The 23,855-nt window shown below is 35.9% G+C and overlaps 4 protein-coding genes across 6 annotated transcripts in view; 3 read left to right on the top strand and 1 right to left on the bottom strand.

The window, feature by feature from the left end:
* The first annotated feature begins 251 nt into the window (after positions 1–251).
* tnnc2.2 (troponin C2, fast skeletal type, tandem duplicate 2) lies at positions 252–3,078 on the top strand. The gene is made up of 6 exons (XM_048178352.1): positions 252–404; positions 1,398–1,449; positions 1,535–1,678; positions 2,145–2,259; positions 2,347–2,483; positions 2,574–3,078. The coding sequence occupies exons 1-6, from the start codon at positions 402–404 to the stop codon at positions 2,603–2,605; spliced, it is 483 nt and encodes a 160-aa protein (XP_048034309.1). The 5' UTR covers positions 252–401; the 3' UTR covers positions 2,606–3,078.
* Positions 3,079–5,005: 1,927 nt separating this feature from the next.
* On the bottom strand, positions 5,006–7,203 carry taf13 (TATA-box binding protein associated factor 13). Of its 2 annotated transcripts, none has more exons than XM_048178953.1 (2): positions 7,079–7,203; positions 5,006–5,611 (listed from the first exon to the last, which is right to left on the bottom strand). In XM_048178953.1, the coding sequence occupies exon 2, from the start codon at positions 5,608–5,610 to the stop codon at positions 5,236–5,238; it is 375 nt and encodes a 124-aa protein (XP_048034910.1). In that variant the 5' UTR covers position 5,611; positions 7,079–7,203; the 3' UTR covers positions 5,006–5,235. The 2 variants fall into 2 exon arrangements, with proteins under 2 accessions (XP_048034910.1, XP_048034909.1); XM_048178952.1 differs by lacking the exon at positions 7,079–7,203 and adding an exon at positions 5,729–5,887.
* On the top strand, positions 7,101–15,882 carry slc35c2 (solute carrier family 35 member C2). Its single transcript, XM_048178950.1, is given in 10 exon segments — positions 7,101–7,237; positions 7,392–7,542; positions 7,890–7,953; positions 10,094–10,130; positions 10,132–10,167; positions 10,954–11,122; positions 11,274–11,357; positions 13,275–13,450; positions 13,626–13,755; positions 15,006–15,882. Coding segments are annotated over 10 exon segments (1,086 nt in total). The 5' UTR covers positions 7,101–7,126; the 3' UTR covers positions 15,134–15,882.
* A 2,329-nt stretch (positions 15,883–18,211) lies between these two features.
* Positions 18,212–23,855, top strand: part of LOC125260538 (collagen alpha-1(XX) chain) — a 38,985-nt gene continuing 33,341 nt past the window's right edge. Inside the window, exons 1-3 of one of the 2 annotated variants that reach the window (XM_048178944.1) lie at positions 18,212–18,571; positions 19,479–19,591; positions 23,410–23,514. In XM_048178944.1, coding sequence (XP_048034901.1) covers positions 19,495–19,591; positions 23,410–23,514 — 202 coding nt within the window. In that variant the 5' untranslated portion in view covers positions 18,212–18,571; positions 19,479–19,494. The remainder of the gene's footprint in view (positions 18,572–19,478; positions 19,592–23,409; positions 23,515–23,855) is intronic. The other variant, XM_048178945.1, reaches the window with a different exon arrangement.

Raw genomic sequence — 23,855 nt, 5'->3', positions numbered from 1 at the left:
ATGCCCAAACATTAGTGCGGTCAACATTAACATGGCATTTCCACAATTCCATTTTACCAGACACAAAAAATAATTGTTTTATTTGCTTTTAGCAGTTCTTCAGTTCTTCTTCTTCTATTAAATACAGGCTATCTGATAGTAAACACAGCAGAATAACCATTTTCCTGTATTCTTGCAGACTGTTCTTAAAGTGTACTCATTTCACATTTCTATTGGCTTATGGGAGCAGCCGAACCCTAAAAGTTCAGGATTCTAAATCCGGAGGCCTGTGGGCGGGTCTTGGGTGGCCTGTTTAAAGTGTGTCAGAACTGTCATTTGATGTCTAGTCTTTCTGTTGGGGTGTGAGCACGCTGACCACTGATTCTCTCGTGGATATAAGTGAGGGAGGCTAATCCACAACCATGGTAAGAGTTTAAATAATCTAAGCGGTCAGTTTTGCTAATGGACGCATGAAAACAAAAATGTGCAAATGGACTAATTGTCAAAAAATAATTAAAATTGCATCTATTAGTATGCATCAGTCATTATTGATAAAGGATTATATAAGGTTACAGTAGACTATTATTAATAGTTCCCTTGCATTTTTATTGCATGCATTATAATAAAGAATAAAAATGGTCATTCTTCAGTTAGGGCAACTTTGTTTGTCCCTAATGATTTCAAAAAATAAAAAATAATTCTAGTTTTGAATAATAGATTAAAATATACATATATATATTTCTGTCTTGGCAGAGATGTCTGACATAATATTAGAGTAACTTTATTAGGTGTATTATTTTAGATGTTATTTTAAATACATTCACAGTTAATTGACTGTAATTTTCGTTACCATCATCACACATTACAGCAGAATCCACTGTAAAGTAGCTCACGGACATGATTTACTTTTTTTTTCTTACTATGTATTAATGTTTTAGCATGAATGTGACATTAAAGAGTTCATTTTTTCCAAGATTTGAAATTGCCCCCATTGATTACCTGTAAATATATAAGAGTAGAGTGGTAGGCTACTAATGAGTGTTTAAAATAAGGGATGGTGGTCAGAAATCAGTAAGTGTGTGGACACTGACATCCTGCTATTTGATATGAAGCTGGTCAGCAGGCTAGGTTAAGGGGGTTGACTAAAAGCTGAGGCGACACATTCCAAGGGTCCTATTTCGGAATTACCATGTACAGTCACTGACTGAGGGGATAACGTCTTGAGTCTTAAAATAGTTGTAAAACTGTCCTGCAAGGGCACCATCTGCTGTTTGCGGTCTTAATTCATACAGATTATTAGGAAAACAAAAACAAATGACTCTCCAGAAGAACCAGGATGTCTCTATTATCAAATTAAGACATTGTACTGTTCATATCTAAAACTAACCGTTCATAATGTAACCGCTGTCTCTCCACAGACTGACGCGCAACAGGAGGCCCGCTCATATCTGAGCGAGGAGATGCTTGCCGGTGAGTGTACAAACAGAAAAATGATACTATATCAGCAATATCCGCGTTTTTCTGTGCAATTAAACTATATGCGTCTATTTCAAAGAGTTCAAGGCTGCCTTCGACATGTTCGACACCGATGGTGGCGGTGATATCAGCACCAAGGAGTTGGGTACCGTCATGAGGATGTTGGGTCAGAACCCAACCAGAGAGGAGTTGGAAGAAATCATCGAGGAGGTCGATGAAGACGGTAAACAAAATGTTACAGTTGAAAAAGTGGATATATAGTACAATATAAAAGCTTATTTTCGTGTGTTCTTGTGTTTCTGGCCTCAAGTATGCGCTGCATTCTCAGCGCTGCCGCAAGGGGCGATACAATAGACACTGATGTAGGCCTAATGTTTTTTACAGTCAGTTATTTATTTCAGGCCAAATATTGTTAAGGTAGAGCAACAATTTGAAAAGAATCTTGCTTGCTGAAAGTTAACATCCCGTAATGTTAAATGTATACGAATGGTCCTTCAGACCAAATGGAAGAGCACAAGTGAAGTATGTTGTACATCTGCGTTCGCATACTACTAGCGTAAAGTAGGCTATGTTTCTGGTCTACGTGATTTTGTCTATATACATTAATTATAAGGTCTGTTTGGTTTTAAGCATAAAAATGCAAATTTATCGACTGTAATAGCTAACGTATTTCATACTGGAAATTGTAGGCAGCGGATCCATCGACTTTGAGGAGTTCTTGGTCATGATGGTGAGACTCCTAAAGGAGGACCAGGCTGGCAAGAGCGAGGAAGAGTTGGCCGAATGCTTCCGTGTACTGGACAAGTATGTCATTTGATATCTTCTCGTCTACACCTGTTTTTGAATGTGACCAAGTCTCACTTTAGCATATGTAACACTGTCAATCTGCAGGAACGGTGATGGCTACATCGACAGAGAGGAGTTTGCTGAGATCATCCGCAGCACTGGTGAATCCATCTCAGAGGAAGAGATTGATGAGCTGCTTAAAGATGGAGACAAGAACAACGATGGCATGCTGGACTTTGATGGTATGATGTGGTTTATACATTTTAACTTATACATTTAAACTCTGGATTCTGATCAGATACTGAAGCAACACAATGTCCATTTTCCCCCAGAATTCCTCAAGATGATGGAGAACGTGCAGTAAAACAGAGACTCACGGACATTCCTCTCCCTCTCACCCTTGCCGACTGAAACCCTGCCCTCTCAATGCCACTCAAACTCACTTTCCCCTTTTGTCCTCTTTCTGCCTCCATCTCACCTCCTCAGCAGACAGACAGATAAACACCTGTGTGGGGTTTGCCAAGGTTGGGCTCCCACTGACCCTCATGCAAGACCCAAGGAGCCAAGCTGTGGTGTGGTTCACAGGTTCACCATGTTAAGATTTGCTAGAAGCACATGCCATGGTAGACCCCATGTTTGTGGGTGTTTAGTCTAGATTTAGTCTAGATCAGCAGCTTGATATCGCTGCATAGACCAATGCCAAAGCCACAACCGATTCACTGTATTTAAGAACAAATGCTTGAAAACAGAATAAAAAATAAAACACACATTGTTTAGTTGGTCTGACATTTTGATTTGTATGGTTTTGTTTTATCAATTAAACATCTTTTTTTTTTCCTCCCGAGTCTCTGACCCCAATTAGTTAACAATTTCTGTATATACTAAAGACTCTTAACTATTACTGTTTATGTAGCAGCAAAACCCTAACCCCAGACTTTTACAAATATCAAAGTGATAATTCACTTAAAATATGCAGTTCAGTTTTATTAGACATACTGTAGGAATAGCTCTGCTTTTCTATTGCACATTTAGATTTTCAAAATGACATTCTTTGTGTTCTGCAAGTGTGGAAATCAGTAAATTGTGTCTTGTTTATCTGGTCAATGGCTGCTGAGTATTATTTGCAAATTAAATGGTGGTTTAATGCTAATAATGCAAAAAGCTGAGAATTGAAAGCAGGTAAATGAAACCCATTCCTCATTTCGGTGATAGACATACACTAGAAAAAACTACCAAATGTTAAAAGAATAATGAATAAGTATAATAATAATCAAATTTATACTGCACCATGTATTAGTGTGATTTATACATGCATGTCTAAGTTATAAATAGCATATAATGTCACCAAAATTGAAGTTATCCTCCCACTGCAAGGTTACAATAAAATCCAAAACAAAAAATATGTATCCCAAACTCTATGCATTAGTTATATTTACATTATTGCAAATGTGTAAGCTATTTTAAATGCTTTTTATAATTTTGAACAATATCAGACACTATTTACCAAAGCAAACTTGGATTAACCCTTCAATTTGCAACAACAATGGGATATAATGTCATAGTTTTTCTTCGAAATATTTAATATTAATAGTAATTTTAAAAAAATCACACACTCACATACTCTGTTTCGCTATCTTTGTGGGGACTCTCCATAGGCGTAATTGTTTTTATACTGTTAAAATCGTATATTCCATCACAGGAAATTTTCTACATTTTTCCATTTTTAAATAACCATCATTTATGTTTATTAATCCATTACCCTGAAGGTGATTTCAGGTTTTAATATCCTTGTGGGGACATTTGTGACCCTGGACCACAAAACCAGTCACAAGTCACACAGGTATATTTGTAGCAATAGCCAACAATACATTGTATGGGTCAAAAATTATTGATTTTTCTTTTTATACTAAAAATCATTAGGATATTAAGTAAAGATCATGTTCCATAAAGATGTTTTGTAAATTTCCTACTGTAAATATATCAAATTTATTTTTGTGAGTGGATATGTATTGCTAAGACTTCATTTGGACAACTTTAAAGACGATTTTCTCAATATTTAGTTTTTTTTTTGCTCCATCAGATTCCAGATTTTCAAATAGTTGTATCTCAGCCAAATATTGTCCTATCCTAATAAACCATACGTCAATGGAAAGCTTATTTATTTAGCTTTGTATGATGATGTATAACTTTTAAAAAAATTGACCCTTATGACTGGTTTTGTGGTCCCCACCGGGATAAACACACACACACACACACACACACACACCTGGTTCACTATATTTGTAGGGACTCTCCATAGACTAAATGGTTTTTATACTGTACAAACTGTATATTCTATCCCCCTACACTAACACTAACCCTAACCCTACCCCAAACCTATCCATCACAGAAAACTTTCAGCATTTTTACATTTTCAAAAAAACCATAATTTAGTATGTTTATTAAACCATTTCCCCCATAGGGACTGCAGACTGGTCCTCACAATGTAATATAAACCTGTACACACACACACACACACACACACACACACACACACACACACATACACACACAGTGTAAAAGATACCTGCTGATCTTCTCACAGCATGCTATGATATTTTTATAAGTATCTTAGGGAAATTAATGTCAGCATATGTCAAACTGTCATTAAATACATTATATTAAGGTTGTTGTACGTCATCTTATAACTAAGAAACAGTCATGTTTCTTGACATTGAGTATTTGCAGAAATGAGTCTCAAAATAATAAAACCTTTTGTCTTCTATTAAAAGTTTAACAATGTATCTTTATTGTACAACAACTGAAAAACAAAAAAATATATAATAATCTTAGAAATCATCATTCAAACGAACTGTGAACGGCCATGCAACTGAAAAATACAGAACTAAAAGAAAAGTGGGCTTATGATTACAACAGGTAAAACTCCATTAAAGTCAAGAATAAACCCTTTTAGCGTCGATTGAATCAAATAATAGCATAGCAACCGACGGCAGGTTAAGACCCATAATTTGCCTCGTCAAAGGCTTTGCGAGCCTTCTTCAGCTCCTCGTTCATGGTGAGCAGGTCCTTCACTCTAGCAAACTTTCTAGGGTCCTTGCGGATGAGAAAGACAATGTCCTCCACCTGCACACGGCCCTGACGCCCTATAGACATCGCCTTGTGTGTCATCTCCGTAATGAACTCGATTACCAGATCCTCCAGTATGTCCACTGATTCGGTGTACGGATTTTGGTCGTCTCCAAACCCATACATCATGCAGCGAAGCTCCTTCGAAAAAAGCCGCTTTCTTTTACCTTGGCCCGAATCTCCTCCGTTACCTCCGTCGTCCAAATCCTCGTCAAAACCAGGATCATCCTCTTCCTCAGCCATTCTTTAAACGAAACAATGCGATGATTAGAAATAGCCATGTAAACACAAGAGTCGGTAAATATTATATAATATTATAAGAAGACAAACAGGCACAGTGTTTTTGTACAACATAACTTACATGTGAAAAAAGAACTGGAACAAAAACAAAATACACCGACCAGCAAATGTAAAGACAGGAAATACTGTTCATTCATTTACATCTAACACGACACTGGAAGAGACATTAAACCCGAGAGCGCCACCTAGAGTTCTGGATGACGGATATAAAGGGTATTGGTGGAAAGTTCGAAACTAATCAATTCAATTCAGTGATTCCTCTACGTCACAACGTGGCATTCTATGTTCCAAACATCCCAACAAAGTGAACAGAAATATGGCCATAATTTTCAAAAATGTCGTTGAATCAAAATATAGCTATAGTTATTTTTTATAGTAAATTTTATAAACAAAATCAAAAGGAGTCATTTAAAAAAAAATGTGTGTGTGACTTTGGATATTTGTTTTGGCATGCTAAACAATATACACATATATAATAAGTATGCTAGTATGCTATTCTGTACTCATTGCTGAGGTGAGATTCAGTCTGATTCGAGAACGATTTGTTTAGACCGTTTTTATTAACCGGTTCACCTGATTCACCGAAAAGATCCAAAGAACGATTGGAACGAAGATTCAAATTCAAAAGAACGAATCTAACAGAGCTAAAGCGTAGCTGATAGCAGTCCTCCTGTGCTCAGTTCACAGTGGCTTGGGGAAATAATTAGAGAATTCGCACACAGGATGAATATAATAATAATAAAGATTTAATTTCAAATCTGTTTAGAATTCAAATTTTCCGGGCTGCAGCGCATGTGTCAGCAGAGCAACGTCCACGTCACAGCAGAAGTAACTACACGGGGGAGTCTGACTGTAGGTTAGGTTCACGAACAAGTTGTTATTTGAATGGCACAATTCTAAGACGGATTCGCGCGGTAATGTCACCCTAGTGCTGTGAGAAGAAGCTCGCCTGCAAATGATGGTTACATAGTGTTTAATACTACCAGCTTTTCGTTTACAAGGACTATGTAAACAGTGAGGTAAGAAAATCTCGAGTACTGCCCTTAGCTAGTACTGGTTAGCTGTTAAGGGTACAGTCAGCGTGCTCAAACTGTCAAAGCAGGTAACGAGGTGCTCGCGAGGACTTAGAACCAACATTTAAGCTAGATTTTATGCATATATATATATATATATATAAAACCCCCTAGAGTTCAATGCTTAAATGGCTAACAAAACAATACATCTTACGGTTCATCCCGCACTTTACCAGACATTATAACGGTACCAGCTGTTCTGTTGCACTTTTCAACAAGTGTCACAATCGCGCACATCAAACTTTAGCCCTGCATGTTCTTATCAACCTACTCAGAGTTTGATTTTCCACATGTCAAAGTACTTCGTGACTAGCTCTGGTTCATTCATATTGTCTTACTTTCTTTTTAACAGTGTTTAGCTGTGCCTTGTATCCGGGTTGTCCAGGATGGCGTTCCCGATGCAGTTCCTCTGCAGGGCGCTGCGCACTGTGGGCCTGGTGCTTTTCTACTATGTGTTTTCCATTGGCATAACGTTCTACAACAAGTGGCTCATGAAGGTGAGATGTAGTTCATTGGCATAAAAATCTGCCTTTTCTTCTTGAAACTTGGGTTTAATTTTTCCATAAGTTTTGTTGTTGTTCTGTTTTGAAAAGAGCACTTTTATTTGGTTTTGTATAATGTCTGTTTTTATGCTTTTGTCATTTCCCTTAGGACTTCCACTTTCCTCTGTTCATGACCCTGGTTCATCTCGCTATAATATTCTGCTTCTCTACACTGACACGCTTTGCCATGCAGTGCTGGACGGGAAAGCCTCGAGTTACCCTTCCTTGGAAGGTTTACCTTTCTAAAGTAGCCCCAACAGGTGAGAAATCATCAGTGAGTCCAAAGACCAAAAATGTGTTTGAATGTGTGTCATAATGGTTGCTGAAGAGATTAAACCTTTAATCTTTTTGTTTATCCAACACACAGTTTGGGTGGGTGAAGTCCACATTGATTGTGTCAAGAACGGAGAGAATCTTTTTTATCGTTTTATCTCTGCTTGAATATTCTGGGGTCTTGTGACAAGAGCTTGCTGTAATTAACCACACCCTCATGATCAGTTCATGTTTAGGTTTTACCATGGATTGATTCATCCCATCTATAATTTGTATTATTGCGAGAAAGTGTTTAATCAAAATATCTATACAATTGTTTGTCTGTGTCCATCAGCCCTGGCGACAGCGCTGGATATTGGACTGTCCAACTGGAGCTTCCTTTTCATCACTATTAGTTTGTAAGCATGTTGTTTATTATCTTCTGAATGAGTGGATTTTATAGTGCTTGCAAAGCAATACTTTGTTTTTCCTCAGATAAATGAAATCCCTAAATACTACAGAGACACAGACATTCAAACATTTTGTAGATATTGTAAGTCTTAGATGTGCAAACAAATTTTTTTAATACATACTTGGTTCTGATTGGTCGGGTATGTGATTTTCCAGTCAAATATTTTTTGTAAAATTATAAAAATGTATGAATGTATGTATTAGTGTTGTTCCCGGCCACCAGTTTCCTACCATTCTCATAGAACACTTTTTCTCACATAATCTGATCATTTTAAATAAATATTTAATGTTTTTTTTTTTTTTTTTTTTTTTTTTTTTTTTTTAATATGTATTAATTAGTCTTATGATTGAGATCATGTAAAATCAGCTTGTCATTATTGCAAAATAATCCTCTGACATTTTAACAATTCATATCCACCTTGTATGGAGCTGACAAGAATCTAAATGTGTGTTGAGCGTAGGGCTGCAACGATTAATCACGATTAATCGCTTGCAAAATAAAAGTCTGTGTTTACGTAATATATATGTGTGTGTTCTGTGTATAATAATTATGTATATATAAATACACACATACAGGTTTAAAGTTTAGAAATATATGCATGTATTATAAATATATATATTTATATATATTTTATATTACATATAAACATAAATATTTTATATATAAATATAACATTTTTCTCAAATATATACATGAATGTGTGTGTATTTATATATACATAATTATTATACACAGAACACACACATATATATTACGTAAACACAGACTTTTATTTTGCAAACGATTAATCGTGATTAATCGTTGCAGCCCTAGTTGAGCGTCATGAAAGCGGCAACACTGCTCTGATGTTGCATTTCATTTACACAGAACTAAAGCCAAACTGAAAGGGTTAGTTCACCCAAAAATGAAAATTCTCTCATCAATTACTCACCCTCATGTCGCTCCACACCTGTAAGACCTTTGTTCATCTTCGGAACACAAATTAAGAATCCGAGAGCTCTCTGACTCCTCAATAGAGAGCAATATAACCACCACTTTCAAGGTCCAGAAAGGTACTAAAGACATCGTTAAAACAGTCACCGTGACTGCAGTGGTTCAACCTTAATTTTATGAAGTGACGAGAATACTTTTTGTGTGCAAAAACAAAACAAAAATAACGACTTTATTCTACAATATCTTCTCTTTGCTGTCATTCTCATATGTTGTTTATGTCCAGCACTTCTAGGTTCTACATCTAAACGCTGGCTCATTATTGGCAGAGGTTGTTCACGTGAGCAGCACGACGCATTCATGTGATGCTGGCACAGGATCCGGCCAATAATGAGTCGGCATTCTGACATAGAACCTGGAAGTACTGGACGTAAACAACGTACAAGAATGATAGCAAAGAGGAGATATTGTTGAAAAAAGTCTTATCATCCCTTCATAAAATGACTGTTGAACCACTGCAGTCATGTTGACTTTTTTAACGATGTCTTTAGTACCTTTCTGCACCTTGAAAGTGGTGATTATATTGCTGTCTATGGACGAGTCATATACCTCTCGGATTTCATCAAAAATATCCTAATTTGTGTTCTGAAGAGGAACGAAGGTTTTACAGGTGTGGAACGAGGGTGAGTAATTAATGACAGAATTTTCATTTTCAGCCTAATCCTTGAAGGCTGGAATATGCTAGACCACTTTTAAAATCCTAACCGACTTTGTAAAAGGTTACAAACTGGGCATCATACACTAAACGACATAGCATCACTCACCACCAGCCATTCAAGTCATTCCAAATGCAACAAACTCATGCAGAAATGTGAGTCTCGCTGTTTGGAGATGTGTGACAATGAAAACAATATGTGCTCTAAATCGACTTAAAATATCAAACATGTTTGATTTTCCCTGAATGGATGGAATCAAACTCTGAAGCTAAAAAATCTAGTCTGTGCCCAATCTGCCCATCATACATTACATGATTTTCAGTAAAATCTAGCAAGAACTCGTCCTGACTAAAAAAAGGGACCTGTGTTGCAAGCACTGGTGTTTGCTTCAGGAAATGCAAGTTAAATTGAAACTACTTGGGATTTTTGGGTTTCCTGTAGGTACACCATGACCAAGTCTTCAGCTGTTCTCTTCATTACTCTTCTTCTCCCTGGTCTTCAAACTGGAGGAGCCGGTAAGTGTGTTTATACACTTGATTTGTGAATAAAGGAGTAAAGGAAGTTATTGTACAAAATAAGCTACCTTTAATACAAACCCTTTAATTAAACATGCATTTTGCATATGTATAGGTTGTGTCAACGTGCGCTTGTCAAGTTAGGCATAGGCAACAATGTGCAGTATTTCATAAGACTTTTTTTTTTTTTTATGCTCTCTTTGCTGAACTGGCTGCGCTCTGTTCATATGTGTCCATATAATCATTATATAAAATATAATATATATAATCATTATTCCCCTCAGACTGGAATCAGCATGTAGTCTGCAGCAGTTACTAAGGCATTCCAATTGTGGTAATGAATGAAGTACATTTGAAGTTTTAGGTGATGTTAAAGGGCTGTTGAAATTATATTTACTACACCCACCATTAGAGCTTTTCTTGAGTGTTCACACTGTGTCTGTGAGACAAAAAAATTTAAGAACTACTTATGAGATATTATTAAGCCAACCAATTTTACCACCATTTAAAGCTGACATGAAACCCTATTTTCTAAATGCAATCAGTAATGCATGCAGGTGCCAACCCATTAAGTGGTTTAAGAGGGTAAAATCAATTGTAAAACTTATAGGAAGTCAGTATAAATCTTTTGAAGACCCCATGAAATGTCATGAATGCAGTTTTATTTTCTGTACTTCTTATTCAAACAGGATGTTGGGGCAAGAGATATCAAAGGGCTTGCCACCTTTTTTGGCTTGGTGTTTGTTGTAGGTAATGTGTACTGTCTGACTCTTTTGAACCCAACAGAACCCATTCCTGATCCTCGTGGTGTTGCTGATAGCCAGCGGTCTGTTCATGTTCACTCTCAAGTCCACTCAGTTTAATCTGGAGGGTTTCCTTATGGTCCTGTTGGCCTCTTTTATCGGAGGGATCCGCTGGACTCTCACTCAAGTGCTCATGCAGAAAGCAGAGCTTGGTAAGTCTTGGTGTGAAGAGAACGTTGAAAGTTTCTGTTAAGATCACTAAACTGTGTCAGCATGTTACGTTTTATGTTATGACCGGTGTTTGGTCTGTATGGTAAAGTGATGAATTCTCGTAATTCTTGTGTCCTTCTCTTTGCCACACAGGCCTTCAGAACCCCATAGACACCATGTACCATCTACAGCCCCTCATGTTCCTGGGCCTCTTTCCTCTGTTTCTTCTCAATGAAGGTCAGTCAGACACCAGGGTTTTTGTTTTTTCTTAAAAAATAAATGAATAAAATGTATTAAAATAGCATTTTAAGTATTTCACAATTTTACTGTATTTGTGATCAAAAACTGCAGCCTTGGTGAGTAAAAAAAAAAAAAAAATTTAAAATCTTAAAGACTCCTTTTAATACAATTTGAAAGGGTAATTGAAGTTTATTTATACACAAATTAAGGCCTTAAAAGATCTTAAGTTCATAAATTCATGGCATTAAATGTTGCATGCATTGCAAAAAAATTGTATATCTTCCTCAGTGTTTTTGTCCTCTTTTCCAGTTCAAATATCTAAACATCTTTAAATCAAGATACATTTATTTGAGAAATGTAAAATCTCAAATGAACAAAATTAAATGAGTTCATGCTTAAAAAACCAAATATCTCTCAATGAGTTACAAAAACTTCCCTTTGAATTAAAGGTGCTAAAGAGGATCTTTTCGTCGACTGAGAAACCAAAGACTGTTAGTGAGTTTTTGAAATGAGCGCATGCGTAAGAACAACCCCCCTCCTTCACAGCTCATTTAGAGGGAACGCCTCCCAAAACTCGTGCACGAGTATTGGAACACGAGTGTTTACCGCCGGCATTCACTGTGTCGTGTTAGTGGATTCATTATGTTGGACTCACCGCAGGTAACTCATAATCTGCAGTTGTTACTCCTGTCTCCTGACAAAAACATTGCATGCGGTGCCTGTAGAGTGTGGAAAGTTACTGGAGCGCGCAGCCGCCCGTCTCTCACAAGGAATGTCATGGCAGTGATTGACAAGCCAGAGGGCCAATCCGTGCTTGTCTTTCACAAGGAACGTAATGGCAGTGATTGACAAGCCAGAGGGCCAATCCGCGCACGTCTTTCACGAGGAACGTAATGGCAGTGATTGACAAGCCAGAGGGCCAATCCGCGCACGTCTTTCACGAGGAACGTAATGGCAGTGATTGACAAGCCAGAGGGCCAATCGTTTACGTGATGATCGTGTAAACGATTGGCTGATGTTTTTAAGGCCCTACCTCGTGAACAGATGATGTATATTAATATTAATCCTTTCAGTGCACCTAATAAATAGTCTTTTATCAGTTAGTAAAGACAGTTTCAAGTAATATTGCAAAAATGTATAAAACAAAACATCCTCTTTTGCACCTTTAAGTTGATTTTTTTTTTTTTTTTTTTTTTTTTTTTTTTTAAACCTGTTGGCAGATATTTGTACTTGTTTTAATCATAAACTCAAAAATCTTAATTTTGACCAATTTCACAGAAAACAAGACTTCATATTTGATATCATTTTGCATCTCCAGTAAATGCATCTTGATTTAAGAATATTTAGGCATTTGCACATTTGCAAAAATACTGAGGAAGAACATCACTTTTTTTGCAGTGTGATCAGAAGGTACAGTAAAAGTTTTTTTTCCATATTCTAGTGGTTGGGAGCAAAGCGATTCAAGCTACATTTTTTTTTAATTAATTAAAAAGATATCTGTTGGAAGTTATATTTTTAAACCCATTGTGTTTCTCTCTAGACATTTACATTTAGAAAACAAATTGATCTATTGTGTTCCCTTCAATTTATTCCTTATATTTTCTTCACTTGGTCTTAAAAGGGTCTTCAAAAAGTCTTAAATTACCTTCATGAAACTTAGATTCAGTACAACTAATATTACAATAATGTATACTTATAGTATTTTACAATTTAAATATAATTTTTCCCCCTTATAATTGTCATGAAATTCACAATGGAATACATCTTAATGGTTCTAAATTGCATTTCTTTTGGGGTAAAAAAAAAATCACCTGGCCCTATTTTGCCATTTGCTATATCTCTTGGTTACCAGTGTGTTTGTGTCTAAAGTAACCTGTTGCTTGCCTGTTTCTTCATCTTGTCATTCATGAGCAGGACTGAGTGTGAGCACCACAGAGAAGCTCTTCAGGGTCAGTGAGCTCTCACACCTGCTCTACTCCCTGGTGACTCTGTCTTTGGGTGGCTTGCTGGCATTTGGGCTGGGCTTTTCCGAGTTCCTGCTGGTGTCCCGCACATCCAGCCTCACGCTATCCATTGCAGGCATTTTTAAGGTGAGAATACATCTTCAGGAATTTCTTATAATATAGTAATATAAAAAGCTGCAGAAGCTCTTTATCTCTTCCTATTTATGTCCATTTCTCAGTTGCTCAGCTTGGTTCAAAGCCTGCATTAGACTTTAACCATTAATTTTCTTCACAAAGACATTCTCTCTGTCTCTCTCTGTAGGAGGTGTGCACTCTACTGCTGGCAGTGGAGTTCATGGGGGATAAAATGAGCACAGTGAATTGGTTGGGTTTTGCTGTGTGTCTCTCTGGCATATCACTGCATATTAGCCTCAAAACATACTATAACAAAGGTAAGACTCCTCCTGATTATGCCTGTAAATAATGCAATATGATGATTCATACAGGCATTTGGGTATAATGATAATACTGTAAGTTAAGTATTTATAGTATTTATAGTTGAGTATTTATACTGTAGCGACACAGTCAAACTGTGATAGTTGTGATTAGCTGTTCTTTGTTTTGCTTCGGCATTCATGGGGTTAATGCGTTGGATAATAGGATGCGAAAGAAAGCACGTAGAGAATGCTGCTTTTGTTACTGTTTTGATCTAAGCCATTCACTGTAATCCTGAATAAAAGCTACAGTGAGCGACATCTGTTTTTATTTAAAACACGACACTGCAAAGGACAATGTATACGTTTTTCACTTTATCAAATAGAATGAAATATGAATAGCCTATAAGAACGACAGTGTGATAAACAATGGCACATTCATTCATAATTCTGTTTACATAAAACACTGCAAGTTATATCATATGTTAATTTTTACTGTGGTAACTCCAAGCACTCAAACAGCACAACCAAGACTTATAAAGCTTATGTAATACACATAAATGTTTCACATTGTTGGCAGATGTTTCAACTATGTAACAAGATATTTTTCAACATTGGAAGTTTACAAAACAATTCCACACATGTAAAGGCAGGGACGTTGAAAATTATTTTAATAAGCAAAACTGTTACCCATTAAGAGCAGTGGGCATTAAAACAGTGTTTAAAAGAATGCCAGAAAAAAGGATAGAAAATAGCCTATTACTAAATTATGATGATATATGATCTATTTTTTTTTATTTTTTTTATGTAAATCTTGATAACATTATAAGTGGACATCAAAGAACATTATAAAATTAAAGAAAGATGTAGTTCATGACCACTTTAACCATGTTGTCGCACACCATTCTCATTTCTGTAATGTGGGAACATTTTGTTGGGTAGAAATAAAATCATCTTTTAATATATTTATTATTATTCTTATTTTTATATTTATTTATTATTATCAGCCCATTTTAAGAGAGACTTTCACATACAACTAGTTTGTGACCTCTTCTGGCATGATTTATTGTGTTTAATTGAGAACATTGCTGTAGTACAATATTGATTAAGATGGGCTTCTCAGAACTGTTTGTCATAAAATGGATTCTCAGTAATGTACAGCAGACACACTTAGAATGCCAGTTTTTGTATCTCTAATTGTTTTTGTTTGTATGGAGACCAGGTATTGGCTGCTCTTAGTCTGTGTGTACCTCTGTATCTTTTTATAGGAAATGGCCCCACGGTGAGGCAATTACCAGTCAGAGACAACCCAGACCTTGAGCTTCCACTTCTGCAGACAAAAGACGACTATTGTGAAGACACCAATGATGAAGAGGAGCATGAAATTCTTTATTAGTTTGTGAAAGACATGAATGTCCTTAATAGACTCATGGAATGTTCTGCTTTAAAGGCTCGTATCAATGGTCACATTGACCACAGGTACTGAACAAGCCTCATAAATGTAATGAATAAGCATGAGAAGACACTTCAAGTTAATGTACTGGGGTACATGTGTTGTCTGTCTCTCCATGATGCTGAGAGAACAGAGAATGCCTGTGCCCCTGGGAAGACGGGACAGAAAAGCCACTGGGTGATTAAAGGAATAGTTCACCCAAACTGTTCACTTCTGTCATCATACCCATTTCTAAACTATATGACTTTTTCTCCTTCTTTGGAGCACAAAAGGAGATGTTTTTAAGAGTGTCTTCCTTTAAATGAAAGTGGATGGGGACCAGGAACTGTTAAGCTCCAAAAATGTGCAATATTCCAAGGCCCCTGAAGCTGTATGATATTGTAATAAATAATTCATTTTGTCTCTGAAGAAAAAGTCACATGGGTTTTGGAAGACACTAGGGTGAGTACATTTGACAGAAGTTTAATTTATAGGTGAAATATATCTTTAAAACTACTTGTGGCATCAGTCTCAGCACAGGACCAATCTCTAAGTGGCCTTACACATTTGTTTACATGACAATAAAGGGTTTATTTTTACTAAATATCAATTTTATTTCAGTTGCCCACCATGATGATTTCACTAATTATGACGGAATGTGAGTGAATTACTTGCATGTTTTTTTAAAATAAAATGAATGAACTTAGAATAAATCTATCATGGATTCTTTCTCTTTTAACCTTATACAAGGCAACTTTATGAATGGCATGCATTTAGCCTTCTTCATCATTCAGCAAATGTTATCAACTCTTATTAGAGAGGGAGGCAGAATTCAGCAAAGCAGATTATATAGCCTAATTAGATTTGTTTGGAGTTTTCTTGCAGGTGGAGGGAATCCTATAAATTCATGAACCTTATTGAGTTCGTTGAGTTTGAAGTGAAGATCGAGACAGAGCAGTTGTTTCAGAAGATGGGAATGAATTCACTTAAGCAGAATGTATGCTTCGGTTTGCCTTTACGTCTCGCGCATATCCACACTTTCAGTCTACTTTTTATGCACTTCTCAGAAATATACTTTATGTACTTCTCAGAAATTGCACCTAGGTATACTTGACTTATACTGGGAGAAAAGTCTAAGTATATTTGGTCTACACTTATACTCAATCTTTTGATCGAGATATGCTTAAGTATAATTAAGTATTCAAAGTATACTTGGCTTGTAGTCTTGATTGAGTAGCCTATTAAATACACTTTTTTTATGTTTACATTGTTTAAAATACAGTCTTATAAACTTACATTGTTTGAAAATATTGATTTATAAACAAAACAGATATGTTCCTATTTCTGAGTATCTGAATTTTTGTGTAGGCTAGTCTACTGATAGTGTACATAGGAATGTATTTAAAATCTACTTTACTCTTTCCCCGCCATTGACTGAATTTTTCTAGCTATCCATGTTTTCGTACTTCTAGTACAGAATCTCCGGATCAAAACACACGAGAAGAAGCAGCTGAAACAAGCGATAGAAGATTGCTTGTGCAAATGTAAAATAACGTGATCATCATACATTAAACAGCATATAAATCACAATTGTCTTATGTTATTGAATGAAATGATAAACCTATGAAGAGGAAATATCTGTGAAGCTTTGGGGGTGTTGATGGACTCAATCTACTCCATCTGTGTTTTGATCATCAATCTGATCCAGGTGTAGTCTTTGACAAAAAAAAATTCTCAACTTTTTGTTTAAAATGTTGCTTTTCTTTATGAAACTTACCCACATTCAAGTGTTGATTTAAAAAAAAAAAAAAAAAAAAAAAAGCATGCATGAAGCTATAATAAAATGTTTTTAAAATTAAAGGACTGTCATTTTAAGTACCTAATACCTAAATTGGAACACATACTGAAAGTAAAAATATAATATAAATATGAAACTATAATGTTCACTTAAAATTACTTACAAGTATATGCAGTATAAAACTACTAAACTAGTAGTTTAATGAGAGTACAATTGTAAGTGTATTTTCATAAACTAAACAATGTACTACTAGAATTAAAATAGTAAACTACTATATTGTTTACTTGTAGTACAGATGCAGTACAAATGAGAATCGTAGTTGTGAACTAGTTGTGCACTTAAAGTTTACTACTGTTACATTTATATTACACTTAAAGGTGCTAAAGAGGATGTTTTGCTTTATACATTTTTGCAATATTACTTGAAACTGTCTTTACTAACTGATAAAAGACTATTTATTAGGTGCACTGAAAGGAATAATATTAATATACATCATCTGTGCACGAGGTAGGGCCTTAAAAACATCAGCCAATGATCGCGTAAACGATTGGCCCTCTGGCTTGTCAATCACTGCCATGACGTTCCTTGTGAGAGATGAGCGCGGCTGCGCGCTCCAGTAACTTTCCACACTCTACAGGCGCCGCATGCAATGATCAGGAGACAGGAGTAACAACTGCAGATTATGAGTTACATACGGTGAGTCCGACATAATGAATCCACTAACACGACACAGCGAATGCCGGTGGTAAACACTCGTGTTCCAATACTCGTGCACGAGTTTTGGGAGGCGTTCCCTTGAAATTCTTACGCATGCGCTCATTTCAAAAACTCAGTAACAGTCTTTGGTTTCTCAGTCGCCGAAAAGATCCTCTTTAGCACCTTTAAATGTTTACTTTTATACTAAAAGTGGGTCAATTTAGATCCAAGCTGCCAAGCACTCAAGCAGTATTGAAAAAGTACACTTACAAGTTTATTACTAGTACACGTTAAAAGGCTACTTAGTCCCGGTTTCAGAGACAAGGCTTAAGCTAGTCCTGGACTAAAGTGCATGTTTTAACTGAAAGAAACTTGTACCGACATATCTTAAAATATGTCAGCCATTGTTTTGTCTCAAGATGCACACCAGTAATGTTTTTAGTAGTGTATGTTTAGAAAAGCAACTTAAATATCCTGATTGAACTAATCCTAGTTTAGGCTAAGCCCTGTCTGTAGCCTATACTTAACAATATACTTGAACGTTACTTAAGTATGCTTCATAAAATGACCTTGAAGTTTAAACACATTATGGCGCCTCACATGCTCTAGTTACTGACTTTACGAATTTTTAGAATTATCTACATTCAAAAGCTTTAAGTATAAGCACAAAGTTTTGAGACACAACTCCTCTCTCTCTCGAGCTTTGCAGAACAGCTGATATACCACCCTGAGAATATTCCCCGCCTCTATATTACTAGAGGAGGGCACTGCACCCGTATCAGATTTCACACCTAACCCAACCAAAGTAGAGACATAAACGGGAGCGAATGGGAAGTGAATGACCGGGACTCAATGTGTTAACATCCTTTACCTGTGTGGAATGCGCCAGGTACACGCTTCAGCTTCAGGTAAACTACCTTATTTCCAATAGACCCTTATCAGAGTCAGATAGCGTTATATATTATGAGTGCGTGTGTGCTTTTCTCAATGCTTTGCTGCAACTTGCTGTTTTAAAATTAATATTTTAATTACCTTTGCCTCGCTGTAATTGCTTCTAGTGGTTCCTGTCTAACTGAGTGGAGCAGTAGCCTATCTATATAAGTCATGTAATGTTTGACTTAATGAGTAAAGACAGTAAAGTCTAGCCACCTAGTAATGCGTAGGTTTCATAGTGCTCTTGTGTAGCGGTAATAGCTTTCGACAGCTCACTGTAGGTGTGGTATCACAACAGATTCAACGAGGTCCCAATATCATATGTTTGTATTCAGCACAACAAGCCAATGCATGTAAATGCCGTCTTATTATGGCCCAAAGCAAGGGGAGTCCAATTAAAATAGGTGCCAAATTATTGCACTTCTCACACATAATATTTTTGTGAATCAGACCAGCACTTCTGAGAAGATTTGCTGTTCTCTCCATTGATTTTTTTTTTCTTTTTTTCTTAATGCTGGATACATACTAAATTACATTCAGGTTTGCAGACATGTCTGGTTATAAATATATAACAGGTGCTCAGTTTTCCCTCCCTCGTCTTGTAATTGTCTTCAACGGGCCTGTAATGACCACTTCTGGTGCAGCCTTTTCTGCAAGTGTCCCATCTCTTTTTTGTCCTTATCACTCCCTCTTATTGTTTAGGTTATATTTAAAGCTGTTGCATTAAAGGGTTTGGGATAGTCTCTGTATTCGGCCGGCTTCAACGGAGAACAGCAGCTTTACAGTGCTACTGTTTATGTTATTATGATAATCTTGCTTTGATATATATTTGGAGTGAATGAAAGTTATTTCGCGTTGCTCACAGTGACTATTTTCCCACAGGTCTTTAATTGATACCATGATGGCCCACATCTTTCCTCTCGTCCTCCTAGAGCGAACGACACTCATCCTGGTGACGGTTCTCCTTATGCTGGTTTTTGAAGTTCATTCCCAAGGTTATCTGTTGCCTTTTACCTTTCCCTCCATGATGCTCTATTTATTCACCAATATTACAATTCTGTCTGATTTTGAAAATTAGTTTTAATGTTATGATGGATAACAGAAAAATGGCTGATATACTATCAATGGCTCAGTATTATTTTGAGTAAATATGTGAAAAGTAAAAAACGGAAAAATCAAAAATCAAAGGTAATATATATGTAAATATATACCAGCAGACAATGATAAACTAAATATAATCCAATATAGCCATTTTTTGTAAGCCCCTAACACTTAAAATTTTCTATATGTTTGTTATTTCATTTTTACACACGTCTCTGCATCCTTGAAAATGGTCAGATTTAAGAGCCATGGATAATTGCTGGTGCTTCCATAATTAGATGCCCCTTTTCTAACCAAAATGCAAGGCCTGTGCACTTCCGAATGAAATGAAGGGTCAAGTAGCATTCATGCCCACAAAATAGCAATCCACATATAGCTCTTTTTGTGGGACAGGACTACATTTGCTTTTTCATTCATTTAAAGGTAAAGTGTATAATTTTATGATGTTAAAATATTCCTAGCCTAGTTTAATGTGCAGAAACAACTATAAGTTCATTTTCATGGTAGTTTCCTAGTGGCACAGAAATTATATTCATGTGTAAAAAAAAAAAAAAAAATAATTATTATATCTCCTCATAATGGAACAGTGGTATTATAGTACTAATATATAGCACTAATACTATATCATATATATTGCCTTAAAGAAATAAACAGTTTTTAGATAAGACATTAGTAAATGCATTCCCAGATGTTTTATTCTGTCTTTGTAATTATGATAGCATCTGAAATACTGTCAGAAAACACACAGCTTTGTTTTGTTTGTGAAATGTCATCTGCATTCCTAAAAGTCTGTCTAATGGGACCGAGTTTTCAACCCACATGCTAGAAAAGTGTGTTGTAACCCCACAAAACAATGAAAAACCTGTAATAGTCAGAAAGACATATTTAGACACTATAGAGACTTTTAGCCAAATGATACTGATTTTTTTAAACTGTCTAAATTGTAACTTTCCCCAAGGGAAGGAAATTTTTGGTTAGCAGTACAGCAGAAAAATAGTGACTCACTGCCTGAGGCCCTTGTGCAACATTGCAGAATCCTTAAATGCACATAGACCTTGATGGACGTTGCTACATTTGGGAAAGAAATTTGCCTTAAAATGCTTGGAATTATTTATGTGTCCTTTCTAGGCCTCTTGTTATCTCTGTCTTCCCTAGAGGATACATGCTGTGCGTGTGTTTTCCACACTGTTTTTGTCTGAGCAGTTGGCCGCACATTTGTTGACTTCTGGGTTGGTGGTGCTGCTGCGTCGGCCAGAAAGCTTCGTTTAGCCTCTGATCCACTGCCAGTTAATGCAGAGAATGGATATTTATTTGTTGCCAGTGTAAAAATGTTGTTACCTTAAGGAGCTATTTCTACCCGATCTGACCATTAAAAATGGCTTTTATTTATGTAATCTAATGCAGTTGTTTGCCATATTTAAAGGTGCCCTAGAATTAAATATTGAATTTATATTGGCATAGTTGAATAACAAGAGTTCAGTACATGGAAAAGACATACATTGAGTTTCAACCCCATTGCTTCCTCCTTCTTATATAAATCTAATTTGTTTAAAAGACTTCCGGAAAACACGCGGATCTCAACATAACACCGACTGTTACGTAACAGTTGGGATCATTAATATGTATGACCCCAATATTTGCATATATGCCAGCCCATGTTCAAGGCATTAGACAAGGAAAGGCAGTATTAACGTCTGGATCTGTGCACAGACAAGGTAAGCCAGCAAGAACAATAGCGAAAAATGGCAGATGGAGCAATAATAACTGACATGATCCATGATAGCATGATATTTTTAGTGATATTTGTAAATTGTCTTTCTAAATGTTTCATTAGCATGTTGCTAATGTACTGTTAAATGTGGTTAAAGTTACCATCGTTTCTTACTGTATTCACGGAGACAAGAGCCGTCGCTATTTTCATTTTTATACATGTGCAGTCTGTATAATTCATAAACACAACTTCATTCTTTATAAATCTCTCCAACAGTGTAGCATTAGCCGTTAGCCACAGAGCATATAGCCTCAAACTTATACAGAATCAAACGTAAACATCAAAATAAATACTTTACTCACATGATTCGATGTATACACAGCATGCATGACGAACATCTTGTAAAGATCCATTTGAAGGTTATATTAGCTGTGTGAACTTTGTAAATGCACTGTAATATAGTCGAGAGCTCGTGTGGCAGGGAGCACGCGATTTAAAGGGGCGGCGCTGCCAAAATCAGTGTATAGTTAATGATGCCCCAAAATAGGCAGTTAAAAAAATTAATAAAAAAAAATCTATGGGGTATTTTGAGCTGAAACTTCACAGACACATTCAGGAGACACCTTAGACTTATATTACATCTTGTGAAAAAGCATTCTTGGGCACCTTTAATAATAATAATAGATCAATTTTGTTTACTTGAATTAAACCTGTTCATTTAAATGTTACCACATGAAGCATATTTTTTATACCTCAAAATATATATATTTTTTTACAATGCATAATTTCACCATTCATCTGGAATGAATGAATCTTTTTATGTGAAGTAATTAATTTAGATGTTACCACATGAAGCATAATTTTTATACCTGATAAAACCCATCATTTCACCATTACCGATTTTATAATAATAATAATAATAATAAACAAAATATTTTGGCTTGTATTAAACCTGTTAATTTAGATGTTACCATATTAACTGTAATTTTTATACCTGATTTTTACAGTGCATTCCACCATTCCCCTCATTTTATAATAATAATAATAATAAATAAATAAAATATATTTTTTACTTGAATTAAACCTGTTAATTTAGATGTTACCTATATATATATATATATATATATATATATATATATATATATATATATATATATATATATATATATATATATATATATATATATATATATATATATATATATATATATATATATATATATATATATATATATATATATATATATATGAAGCATTTTTTATACCTGATAAAAAGTTTTTTTTTTTTTTTTATGCAGTGCATGAAACATTTCACCATGTCCCTGATTTTATTCCCCCAATAAAACAATCCGGGGACAAATGTATGAGTATACATACAGTATAAGGGGACAAAGATCTTCATGTTTTTTGGGGTCGTACCCATTGTAACACTCATCTGGGCTATGACGTTACAAGCATGCATCCCCTTCAGGCTGACCTTCAACCCCACCGAAAAGCAGATTTCCTGTGGTCCTCAACCCCCTGTTACCCTGCAGGGCATTACAGGGCCTGCTTTGAGCGATCGCGGACAGCTGGGGAGAGGGGAAGACGGAGCAGGAAACATGAAAGAGGGGATTGTGACAAGCTGGCATGTGGAAATTATGCAGATAAGCTGAAGACAAGGGCAGAGTTGAGCAAGAGAACAGTGATGAAGGAAAAGAAGGAATGAATAAAAAACTTCCCATTCAAATATTATAAATTCTCAGAGGGGAAGTTGAGGGAAAAGAAAGCCATTGAGAAGCTTGTAGAGGAAGACTTTGATCTTTCAAGACATACATTTAGTTGCACATACAGGCCTCTTTTCCCATGATTCTCTCTAGAAATGACATGCTTGTTTTTGTCCTCTCATCTGACTTATACATTGTGGACACAAACTAATCAGAATTATCAAATGTCTATCAGTCTTGCTAATGATGTGTTGTGAACGTGCATTTTTTATAAAGTCTTTGAATGCCTTTCCAGGCCGGCTGAAGCTGACTGTTCTGTCTGAAGATCGGCTGCAGATGAAATGGAAGGAGGCGGAAGGACCGGTGCAGGGTTACAAGGTCCGTGTGCGGCCCATCACAGGTGAGACTGCTTTAGTTATTGGTAAAGAATTAAGATTACATTATTACTTCTTACTAAAATTACCTTGTTAATTTCCCTTTTTGTTACTTTTTCTCACTGTCATATGCTTGGCTTGCTGGTATTTTTTACATTTGAAGTGCTGTTTTTTTTACCGTGGACAAAACTTTGCATGCAATGACATATTGGTACACTCCCGTTCAAAGGTTTGGGGTCAGTAAGATGTTTTTATAATGTATCAATAACATAAGGTAAAAACAGTAATGTTGTGAAATATTATTACAGTTTAAAATAAATGTTTTCTAATTGAATATATTTTAAAATGTCATTCATTACTGTGATGG

The sequence above is a fragment of the Megalobrama amblycephala genome, linkage group LG24, assembly GCF_018812025.1.
Source record: "Megalobrama amblycephala isolate DHTTF-2021 linkage group LG24, ASM1881202v1, whole genome shotgun sequence".
NCBI classification, from domain to species: domain Eukaryota; kingdom Metazoa; phylum Chordata; class Actinopteri; order Cypriniformes; family Xenocyprididae; genus Megalobrama; species Megalobrama amblycephala.
This window is presented reverse-complemented; position numbering and strand designations above follow the sequence as displayed.